At 36.3% G+C, this 12,508-nt stretch overlaps 1 protein-coding gene across 1 annotated transcript; it reads right to left on the bottom strand.

Annotated features, from left to right (window-relative positions):
- Nucleotides 1–219: 219 nt before the first annotated feature.
- LOC131034624 (cysteine-rich receptor-like protein kinase 6) lies at nucleotides 220–3,873 on the bottom strand. The gene is made up of 7 exons (XM_057966170.2): nucleotides 2,919–3,873; nucleotides 2,485–2,619; nucleotides 2,161–2,300; nucleotides 1,479–1,689; nucleotides 1,102–1,336; nucleotides 804–954; nucleotides 220–717 (listed from the first exon to the last, which is right to left on the bottom strand). The coding sequence occupies exons 1-7, from the start codon at nucleotides 3,175–3,177 to the stop codon at nucleotides 589–591; spliced, it is 1,260 nt and encodes a 419-aa protein (XP_057822153.2). The 5' UTR covers nucleotides 3,178–3,873; the 3' UTR covers nucleotides 220–588.
- Nucleotides 3,874–12,508: the final 8,635 nt, after the last annotated feature.

Here is a 12,508-nt window from a genome sequence, read left to right as displayed (position 1 = left end):
TAGGGATTGCAGCTGCAGTGCAACCCATCTCCTAAAGAGATAGCACTGTCAGTTTGTTTATTATTTCATATAGAAAGTATTAAATTATATAGTATGTTATATTCGTTTCAATACAATTAAAAAAATAAGGAGGAATTTCCAGCCTTAATTTATACATTCCTTTGTAACTGTAATAAAAATGAAAAAGAAAAAGAAAAGATAAGTATAGTAGTGGCAAAATATTGTGGTCATCCTTATGACAGATCTTTTCTTTAGCACTAGCCAAAAAATGAAAATTTCGATTCATTACCAAGATCTCGTAATTTATAAGTGAGGTTTAATATGCAAGATATTTAGCTTATTTTATTCTAGAAAAAGTAAGTGGAATTATCTCGAACCCAAGTCTGATTTTGATACTTCATTGATAGATGGATACGCCAAATGAGTGGCAGGTGAAGTTGTGCTTGCAGATGTTGATGTTGACGTGGATGTTTGTGATTGGACCTCTATTTGTGTAATACTTAGATATGCAGGCTTTGTAGGATCTGGTAAGTTGGTCACAGAAGGGTTTGAAAGCATTGCATACACACTAGCCATTGGTGGGCGAAGTCATGCATTTGCTTGTGTACATAAAAGGCCCACATGAATGCATCTTGAAATCTGCTCATTGGGGAAACTTTCTACTATTGCTTTATCAATCACATTCACAATATTTCCTCCCCTATAAGATCTCCATACCTGCATATCAATGATGCGTATTAATCTTCATAAGATACACAAATTTGAGAAACAGACTATGTTAACAGGTCTTATTTTTGTCTTACCCATTCTAGCAAGCTTTGGAATTGAGAGGACAATCCAGTATCAGTGTTCTTTCTTCCACACATAATTTCTAAAATGACAACACCAAAGCTATAGACATCAGCTTTAATAGATAGTTGACCTCTTCGAGCATACTCTGGTGCCATATACCCACTGCATAATTGGGAACAATTATTAGATCTGAATACAACGTAGACAACAATCTTGAATAAGTGTCTTTCTAGGTAAAAGAAAATGATTTTTTAAAAATAATTTGCAATTAAAAAACAAATAAGGGTGGCAAACTTATTAGATTCTTACAGAGTTCCTGCAACTCTTGTGTTAACGTGAGTTTCGTCTCGACAGAAAAGTCTCGCTAAGCCAAAATCAGATATCTTTGGCTCCATTTTATCATCGAGCAAAATGTTGCTTGCTTTAATGTCCCGATGAATGATGGGCAGTTGAGAATCTTCATGCAGATATAGAAGCCCACGGGCTACTCCAAGTATGATGTTCAAACGCCTGTTCCAGTTGAGCTCTTTGCCCTTCTCTGGATCTGTATCCATGCATCCAAATAAATAATAAATAAAAATTACTCGAAATAAAACAAATTTTCTATGGCTTTCAATCGATTAGCGTAGAGAAGAGCAAGTATTGTATGATGGCCCTCATTTTAAATTTATATACAATAAACATACGAAATAGTATTTTGTCAAGGCTGTTGTTAGGTAAGAACTCGTAGACAAGCAACCGTTCTGATCCCTCTGCGCAACATCCAAGTAGAATAACAAGATTACGATGTTGAATTTTTGCCACCAGCTTAACCTCGTTTAGAAACTGCTCTTTTCCTTGCGATGATTGTACAGAAAGTTTCTTTACAGCTATTTGTAATCCATTCTGCATTGTGCCCTGCCATAAGAGAAAGCACATAAACCTTATACTTAAGACCACGCTGTAAACATGTAAGATTGACCAGATCTCTAAGTAAACTACTGCTACAAACATTTTATGCTGGCAGACTAGACAATCTTGAGTGAATTTTCTTAGATAACATATTCGAGTAAATATTTAAACAAATATATGTAAAATAATGAATGTGTAAATAATTATTTTCTATAATTATCTATAAAAATCCTGAACCGTGGACAAAAACCTGTTAAATCAAATAAAAATAGAAGTATAATGCCCGATTTGTAGGGCTTCGAAACCTTATCCATTTTCTATCATTATTTAATTGAAAGATAATATATAAATCCATTTTATTAAAATAAAAATAAAATGCTATAACAGTCCAAAAGATTGGATAACCTTTCAATTTAATAGCACATGTAATATCGGTGTCCAAAACAAGAAAACACAATCGCGTTGGGTTATGTATACCTTGTATACAGCGCCAAATCCTCCCTCTCCAAGCTTCTTGTCATCATGGAAGTTTTTAGTTGCAGCCTTGATGTTTTCCAAGTTAAAGATTATTTCATGCCCCTGACCGATTGCAGAGTTTAACTCTGTATCTAGATTCTCTGGATAAGTAAAACACAGGCGACAAAATTACAGTTTGCGTCTAACTACAAAAGTGTTTTCCTAACCACAACTTGGGGATAATGAAGAGAAACTTTGTAGACTTTGAAAGAATCCCCTCAAACGCAAGGGATTTTGTTGATAAAAATATAGGTCGAATTCAATAGAATTTCACCACAAAAATACCTTTATTTAAGATGGCTGGCCTCCAAAGTACTGCAGACTTGAATTTTCTTCGGATTGCAAACAGGCATAGCAGTAACATTACCAACAAGCCGGTGACAATACCCAAAATTATAACTGTTTTGCTTGGAAACTTCTCTGCACCGGGGATTAATTTGAATGCTTAGTCATATAAAATGCTACGTATGTTAACTTCACAAAGCAAAATAAACCCTCTTCTGGCCATTTAAAAGATTTCAAGGAACAATTAAAGTGAACTAGTAACAAGATTGATAGCAGCTACATTATTTATGGGATCTATCAGCATGGCCTATGGTTGAATTGGGCTTCATTATCATAGTCCATGAAATATTGCCATTATATTGCTCTTCTATGGAATTCGTTAAAAAACCAGGATAATAAATATTAGCTCAAAAAGAAATTCATATGCATATTACTCGGTGTTGGAGTTGAGGATGGGGTCTGCTGAACTGGTGGTGGAGAAACGACTTGGAGGGGAGGCGGGGGCGTCGGAGGGGCAGGATTATTAAAGAGTGAGTACGTCTCGTAACGAGCAAAGCAACTTCCGGAGCGAGCCACTCCTCCCTGAAAAGTTCCATTGGTGGTCACAGTCTTATTTAACAAGTCATGAATTGCATTTGTTAAGCATATTTTGCAGTCGTCAACAGAAGCTAAATCCCTCAAACACTGAACCATACTGTATATGGTATGAAATGTAGAGGCATTTGTTGATCCAGAAGAATATAGAATTGGGGATCGAAGGGCTTCATTTGACAGATTAGTGAAAAGCTCCTTAACTGCCGTACTGAACACATCAGGGTCATCTGTGACCTTCCCTAATTCGTGATCAATTCTTGCGTCTGTATCTAGTATTCCGATGAAGGAAAAATTCTCGTACCGTAATGTAGCACTTGCCTTGCCAAGTTCTACCACCTAATTCATTTCCACAGAGCTCGCGAATGCTGTTATTTGCTTCTTGTGAACAGCTGAGACATTCCTCCACCGTTGTGTCTCCCCAACATTGGAGGAGACCATAAACTCTGTCTGGTCTTTGGCCGGAAACAGAGGTATTGAAACCGTTCGATATTGATGTATCGTTTACAAGATTATTGAGAACTGTGTTCAAATTACTGTCAAATTTTGGGTTTGTAGATTTATACCCGTTGCATAGAAACAGATCTGTCGCTGCGTTGCGAACAATGCATAACAAGAGCACGATACAGAACAAGTGTGGATATTTTGCACTGTAGTCGACCTGCATTTTCTTCCCTTTTGGAATCCTTTCAGAATCCTGTCTTCCCAAGGTAATGTGAGGCCATGTTTCGTCAAGTTCTTCGTTTTCTAAGACAATTGTGACGCATCTGTTGGATAACGCGGAGTTGAATCTCTGTATTTTAAAATCAAGAGCATCTATAAAAAAAATGGGTGTGTGATTAGAGGTAATGAATGTTTTGCGAGCGTGGGGATCTTGTTAAGATGGTAAAAGTGGTCGCTAACTTTATTTAGTCAAGGCTGTTGCTTTTCGCATATTGCGTGTAAAATTGGGCTTCATTATCATGTGAATTATAGCTTAGGGATTATTGAACTGGGATTTTGGGAGAAAATAAGTTTATATATAAATTTAATGTGTAAATAATATTATATGTGAATATACTTCGTAATTGTCCAATTTGGTAGTATTTTGTCTTTACAAAATATATTTCATTTTTTTTTTCAAATTTTTTTTTAGATATTTTGTTAATTTTTTGTGATCCCTTTTAAAAAAAAATTCAAGATAGTATTCTTCATTCCCACATGAAACTAACATTTACCTTAAGTTTTCTTAATAAAATAGATTTTTTTTTTCAAGTAATCAAATGGATACATCATTTGGCAAATGAAATGTCACTAAAATTTTAAAAAATAGCAAAATAAAAAATATTATTAATAAGAAACATTTTAACAATTAACATAAAATGAGTTTTTGTTGTTGACCTTTGTGAATAAGGGATTCATGGGAGTATTAAGCCAAGTACAAGGGAGAAACATGATCTAGGCATGAAGATCTCTTTTGACTAACAAGATTGCTCGATATTGGATGGTGCTTTGCAACTTTCTTGCTTTGCAAGATTTTTGAATTTGAACTCTTTTTGCCCATGGTGGTTGCCTTGGGTGGAGGCCTTCTCGCCCCCTCCGATTGAACCCCCTCTGGAATCTTTGGTGCTGACAATTTTTGTCACTGCTCCTCCTGCCCTTTCGAAAGCTGTCACTCTTAAAGGGGCCCTCCCTTCTTCGGTTGATTTGAAGGAAGCGCCTACTGTCTGTCCAGGAACTATGGAGGGTCAGGACTGGGTGGTGACCTTCATCCCCAACTCTAAGGACTATGTCGCTCATGATGATGGTAGGGATAAAGGGACCCCTGTTGATAGCATGACTACCAAAGGCTGGAAAAACGCGCTGGTTGGCAATTCTCCAAGGGAGGTGGACCCCAATTTGAACCTTATTTGTATACAAACTGAGGAAGACACAACTATTGAGCTCCCCAACAAAATAATGGACCGTATTTTGCTCAATATGAGTAATACTTTGGTGGGGAATTTTTTTTCTCTACGTCCCACTATGGAGATGGTTAGGAAATGGATAGTGGACAAGTGGAAACTAAAGGGGAGTGTCTTTGTTAGTGCTATGCTTGGGGTACTCTTCCTTTTTAAATTTATTGTTGAAGAGGATGTTATTATGGTTCCCTCTGGCTGCTAGTGTTATGGTAAATGCAACATGTCCCTCTGTAGGTGGAAGGCTAGTTTTGACTCAGCTGCTAACCTTCATAAGTTAGCTTTGGTTTGGTTATGCCTTCCTGGACTCCCACTTGAATATTGGGATGACTCTGTCTTCAGATGGATTGGTAACACCTTTGGGCACTTTGTGGATATGGATGAGATAACTAGAACAAAATCCAGACTAGTTTATGTGTGATTTTGCATCCAGGCAACGATTAGTAAGAACCTTCCTAACTTTTTTATGCTTGTCTAAGATGGGAAGTTGGACTTAGGCATTGGTCTATGAAAATGCCACACTTTTCTTTCAGAAATGTCGCAAGGCGGGTCATATTATATTTGAGTGTAAGGCTCAGGACCCTAAGCTCCTTAAGCTTAAAGGCCCTGTGGTGGACGAAGGATCTAAGGGCGTGTGCACAAAGATGGTGGTCAGAAAAGTGGACACCACCCAAAAAAAATTGGAAAACAGGCAGCGCGTACGCGGTTTTAAAATTTCAAATTCTCGTGTACGCGCTTAGGTTTGTTCTTCCTGAGCCTAGAAAAGGTAGCACGCTAATAATCCTAGTAAAACCACGTACGCGGTGCTTGATGAAAAAAGTTTTTAAAAAAAAACTGGGTCCTCATTTACCCAAAAAGTGCGTTTTTTACTTTCTTTTTTTTCCCATTTTTTAAGCTAAACTGCGAACGGGGTGCGGAATTTGTCCTCAGGCTATGGATCAAGGTTAGTTTTTGTTTTTTTTTGTTTTTCTTTCTGGTTTATGCAATTTGTTTTACATTTTGAATTTAATTTCATTAATTTTGATTAGGTTTTTTCATTTTTTGTTTCAAAAACCAGATTCTTCTAATCCAGAACAAGAACAACCAAATGCACCTCTTGAAAACCCACAAGAACAACCAAATGCACCTCTTGAAAACACACAAGAACAACCTCCAATTCCTCCTTTTGACCGCATAGCCGAAACATAGGAAGAATTAATTAATCAGTTAGGGCAAAATACATCCAAAATCAATAGACTGATTGTAAAATTGAAAACTTCTGAACTTGACCATCATCAATCCCTTGCCACTAGCCTAGAAACATTAGCTAGTGGTGCCATAGCTGTTTCCACTGAAATTACCAAATGGGGAAGCTTTAGGGATAGGTGTCGTCAATTCTATGCCAATGGGCTATCATACGATGGAGTTAAAAACAAAAATATTTATAAACAACAAATATGTGCCCTTTTTGTTGACCCCAAAACTAGTCAGTCATTACTTCCTAATGCAAAGAGGTTTCCCATACATTGGTGTACTAATGTGCAGATGAAGAATCCTTTTTGGCAAAGGTGGTGGATGGTCTTTGACGATCCACCTTGTAATAATTATGAGGTGCCATTATATTTTTTGAGAAAAATATATTGTGAGTTTGTGCTCAATGTGTGCCCAAATTATTTTGACATGAGAGAGTTTCATGGTAGAGGTGGTGGCTCTGCCCAAGATAGACCTGGAGCTCGTAGGCGATTAGCCACGGAGAGTCACCGCCCCTTAGCACCCAAACCCAAGGTGCATCAGGCTGTCCCATTAGAGCTGAAAGAGTCGATGGAGCTACAGACTCTTCAGGCGGCCACAACATTGACTGCTGCCATCATCCAACATGGGACATCATTAACACACCCTATTGTATTGGATGATGAGTCATTAGAGGGTGACAGAGAGCCCATCGAGCATATGTGTGTCAGTTGCTCAGGGATATGCTCGAGGATAGATGATGCAGCCGGTGTAGATGGATACTCATATCATCTATGCACGATTTGCGGTTGTAGATGTTAGGCTCACATGGTTGAGGATGTCGCGCTGACAGATGAGTTGATGGACATGGTTTTTGCCCATGAGCCACAGACACAGGTGTGTTGATTTGAATTCATAACATTTTATTTATCAGTCACTTTAATTTTGTAATTACATAAATGAATTTTCATTTATACATCGATTTAAATTGAGACAAATAATATGCATTTCAGGATGCAACAGCGGTATCCCATACACCTCCCCCAGTTACCACAGCTGCAACTTTGATGCTTGAGGTATAAATTTTGTAACATGTTAAAATAGAATAGTACACTTTGAATTCAAAAAAATACAAGATATACTAACTATCTTTAATGCTTGGTCCAATTTCTGGTTTGTAGATGTTGACAGGGGACGAAATGTCCCAGATTGATGACATCACGCTGTTAGCGATCGATTTTGGCCTACAAGGCTATACGGTATCATATTTTGTACAACTCTTTTTATGTATTGTTTTGATGGAATATGCAAGTCATTTCATTTTAGATTTTTAAAATTATGTTTAATTTATTATCTGTACTAATATCTCATGTTAATTTTCTGTTTTTAGGGCACCCCCTCCGCGTCTAAGGCTCGTCCGAAGAAAAAGAATATCTTGAAGACGCCAAAATGTGTGAAGAAGGTAATTGAACACATTTTTAGTTGTACAATTGTTTGAAAATGTTGAAATCAAGTATTAGTTGGGGTTTGTAAATTGATTAGTGTTTTTTGTCTATTTTAAATGTACAACGGCCATTGAGCTTTGTAGATATGTTGAATGCACCTGATTCGCTTGTGAATCAAGAGAGGGTGGAGGTATGTATTTCTACTTTATTTTCTTGATTTCATGATTATATGCACGCGTACATGTGAACTTCTGATATATTATAATCTTATATTTTTTTCATACAACAAATATTTATACCTATTTCATCAATGACAAACCCTCCTCCTTGCACTAGAGAAGCATATTAGGATCCGATACACTTTTGTTTGATATGTAAAATTAATTGTTTTCAACCTTCAATACTTATCATTATATTAATTGTATTTAATCTTTGTACATTTTTTGTATAGGTAATAGCGACCGTTTCTACATCGATGGTGAGCCATCCTTAGTCCATTGGAGAAGCATCTGAGGCATAGGTATGCCATTGTTCTCTATATTATAGCTTTTAAGTGTTTTTGATATATTTATGTTAGTACATTGTATTAATTATACATTTAATCTACAATAGACTCCTTCGCAGTACGACCATAACATGGATCCATTTAAGTATGTCTTCAAGAAAACTCCTAAGAGTGACAAGGAGAGGAGAGCGAAGACATTAGCTCTTGGATCAGCCGATGAGGTAATCTACATTTCAATTGCAAAGGAATTAAAGTTAAATGCATAGTTATGATGTCAATTGTGAACTATTTTCTACAAAAGAATTCTAACTTGGCTTTTGAATTGTGGTTTTGCAGCGATCTACAGAGCCGCGTACTGTGCCGAAGAGGCTTGATTTTGATGATCCACCAGAAGTTTAGGATCATATAGTGTTAGTTTTGGTCATAGAATGACCAATACATGTAGATATATTCTACATTTTTATTGTATATCGATTTGGACATGGCATATGCCACATTTTTGTAATACTTGTATTGACTTGGCAGACATGCCTTTTTTTATATATAAAAATATCGATATTCGATCCAATAAATGTGTAATGAGTTCATTATTTTGTATTTGTTGTATTTTGTGGTTGTCCTTTTATAAATTTAAATGAATATTTGCATATGTAATCAACAATATGAATATAAACAACAAAAATATATGATATAAAGCATTGCAATCGTGGAATATGATTTGATAAAATTTCTAAAATGTTGAATTAACCGTACAAAACTCCTTGTATTTAGTTCATTATTGTGTATTCGTTGTATTTGGTGGCTGCCCTTTTATAAATTTAAATGAATATTTGCATATGTAATTAACAATATGAATATAAACAACAAAAATCGACAATATGAATTTAAACAACAATGTGTTTGGTGCGAGAGCACCCTCATGCTTGCAATGGTCAAATTTTATTCCTCGTGTGCACAAACTGACATCGCGAGCGCATCCGAGTGGGCATGTTTATGCTAGGCATGCCCCTGTCGTGCATCCCAAAGCACTAGAACGTCGAGAGTCATACCCTATCGGTGAGATCTCTCAAGTGCTCTTAGTCCAAAAAATTGTCAAAATTTGATGAACTGTTTCTTCCAATCCACAAACCGACATCGCGAGCGCGTTCGGGTGGGCATGTTTACGCTAGGCATGCCCCTGTCGTGCATCCCAAAGCACTAGAACATAGAGAGTCATACCCTACCGGTGAGATCTCTCAAGTGCCCTAAGTCCGAAAAATTGTCAAAATTTGACAGACTGTTTCTTCCAATCCATGACACATACGGTCGATCTGTTTGATCCCGTGGGGTCATGTGAGGCTCCTCTACAATGGCTTATCTCAGTTTTCGACGGCTCAAAGCCATTTTCAATTAGTAGCATTTTTTCGCCTACTCAAAAAATCGTCAATTACTTGCAAGGAAAAGTTGCAAGATTGGCTAGAATTGATTCTGTTCCTCGTGTGCACAAACCGACGTCATGAGCGCGTCCGAGTGGGACTGTTTATGCTAGGCATGCTCCTGTCATGAATCCCAAAGCACCAGAATGTCAAGAGTCATACCCTACTAGTGAGATCTCTCAAGTGCCCTGAGTCCAAAAAATTGTCAAAATTTGACAGACCGTTTCTTCCAATCCACGACTTATACGGTCGATCTGTGTGATCCCATGGGGTTGCGTGAGGCTCCTCAACCCACTCTTCTGATTCACATTCTTCCCACAAACAATACATGCATGAAGAGCAAAAACATACCATCTATCTCATATAAATTACCAGTGAATTTGAATTTGAACTCATAAATGAGTGCATGTCACTCGATCCTGCAATTGTACAACAATCTAGATAGTTTTCAATGTTAGATTCAGTAATCAACCAAAAATATCTACAAACCAATGATGTACCTGGATTACCTGGACCCATCGTAGACTTACACCATCGCACAATTGTTTCTGCATCTACCAACTCAGCACCACCTTCGTACTTCAATTCTTCCCTGGCTAGGGCTCTTTTCACACATGCTCCTACACCATCGTGCTCTCCCTTACCATGTCTAGCCTCAGTGAAATTCCAAAAATGTTGTACACCGCTTGTCACATGCATCCTTGTCAGCCAATAAAACATCCTTGCATTCTTGAATTGTGCGGTGCAATTATCTGACCATATTAAGTGTCGGTTGTATCATATGTTCCTTTCCCTTAAACTATCATAGAAAACTTTAAAGCATCCTTGTACAAACTCTGATGAATGAGTACGATCATCACTTATGTAGAAGTGATACTCTCTTACAACCTTTCTATCCTCCTCTCTGCTATCATCTGCATGCATGGATGCTATGTGTACAAAAATAGAAACTTGTGTCGAGTGATAATACATGGATTGCACTTCATTTTGAGGTTGTAGAGTATAATTTTCAGCAAAATCAATGATAGAGACAATGGTGCCAAGAGGAAATGTGTCCTTACACAACTTGAATTGCTCATCTAACCATCGAGATCTATGTGTATGCATTATGTACTCATAAACTAGTTTCTTTTGAAACATTTTCATAAATTGAGATACACATATATCATTTTTCACTAGCTCACATCTCTTCAAATCTTTTCCATCTTTAACTCCATATGTGACTGTCTTGTATTTTCCAAAAGAAACTAGTTTCGTAACAATTTCATGTGTGCTCTCCAAATGTATGCATCTTGGTCAACGTTGCAAACCACCACATATAGCACAAAAACCTTCCAAACAAGGCATCTTATAATAAATGCAACCATCATGTCTATTACATAACACACTTGAAATAAATTCTCTTGCCGACTTAGGAGGTGCTTGTATATTACATTCCTGCAAAACATCGTTAGTGTGCAAAGTAGAACAAATATGACGAAAAATACCATAATGCATGGAAAATTCAATATGCATCCTATCACAACACGTGGTGCGTACATGATTAATCTTAATATAAAAAGGTTTTGCCATTTCAAAAAATCTTTGAGAAATTTTTATTTGAGGAAACTTTTGAAGGAATATTTCATAAAATTTAGTTTGAGTCATATCCAAATAGTGTTTTGCATGTGGCTCATGATTTTTAGACCCAACTCACCTTCTAACAACATCTCTTTGGTTGGGTGATACTCTTGTGTTGTCATGCCAAAAATTTTTAATTAATGTTTTTAGTGCATCTACAACAACCTTGTCTTTGTGTGGTAGTCTACCTGAGAATGCCCAAAGAGAATTATTGTTAGGTTCCTCTATTTGTTCTTGCCTCTTTAATGCTTTACTTAATGTCATTCTACTAACGTTCAATGACTTACTTGTTTTGCTTATCAAACGATCTTTTTTTATTTTCTTGCTCATTATGGTTGATGTAATGACACGTCGAGTAGCATTAGAATCTTTACTATGTGATTTTGAACCAATATATTGATATGCATCAAATAGATTTCTAACAATAGTTCTTTCACTGTTATTTTCAGATGATCTTAGGCCTAGAATTTTCATTGTCTCTCTAAAATTCAAATTTTAATCATTTGAACAATTAATTGACATCTTGTGGTTTGATTTAAGTTTTTAAAATTGTTTTGCCATATTATTTTAACCATTCTCCTACAAGTTCGTTCATTCATTTTATTGGACATTGACTTCAATATATTCTTATCAATGTCAATTAGATACTTTGGTTTCCTATGAATAATTCTAGGAGGCGTTAACATCAGTGCATTATGTACATTCAATTCATCAAGTAGAGAAGGTGTAATATGTTCATCATTTAATTGACTATTCAATGCGGTATCTTCTTCAATTGCATTAGGTTCAAACGGTAAATTATCAAACGTTTCTTCTTCAATTCCATTAGGTTCAAACGGTAAATTATCAAATGTTTCTTCTTCAATTGCATTAGGTGCATTATATTCATTTGGTAAATCGAATTGAGATGTTGAGGTAGACATACCTTCTTCTCCCATTGTTCTTATGTCATGCAATTTCTTCATACGCTGCCTTTGCCTTTCCTTTTGAGCCTCTCATTGTTCAATCATTCCTCGCTTGTTCTTTCCCATGGTTGAGATCGGTTGACCTAAATAGAATCATATTACATATATATGTAAAGAAAAGTTCAAAAATAAATAAATAACCATAAGTATGCATCTTATCACTATTTTTTGGAATCACACTATTAAACAATCACAATTTAATCATTTGAAACCATGCAAAAATAAAAAACTAATAAAAATAACAATTCAATCATTTGAAATCATGCAAAAAACAAAAATTCACTTACTTTTATGTATACAACAGTGATAGAAGTGCAGACACAGTTCCAATGGGGCC

This window comes from Cryptomeria japonica, chromosome 11, assembly GCF_030272615.1.
Source record: "Cryptomeria japonica chromosome 11, Sugi_1.0, whole genome shotgun sequence".
Classification (NCBI taxonomy): Eukaryota; Viridiplantae; Streptophyta; class Pinopsida; order Cupressales; family Cupressaceae; genus Cryptomeria; species Cryptomeria japonica.
The sequence above is the reverse complement of the archived record's forward strand: the minus strand, read 5'-3'. Positions and strand labels throughout refer to the sequence as shown.

Coding starts and splice junctions, on each gene's coding strand:
- LOC131034624 (XM_057966170.2), bottom strand. CDS start 3,177: ATGGTTCAGTGTTTGAGGGATTTAGCTTCTGTTGACGACTGCAAAATA. Junction 1,337..1,478: donor CCTTGACAAAATACTATTTC/GTATGTTTATTG, acceptor GCATGGATACAG/ATCCAGAGAAGGGCAAAGAG. Junction 955..1,101: donor ACAAGAGTTGCAGGAACTCT/GTAAGAATCTAA, acceptor CCAATTATGCAG/TGGGTATATGGCACCAGAGT.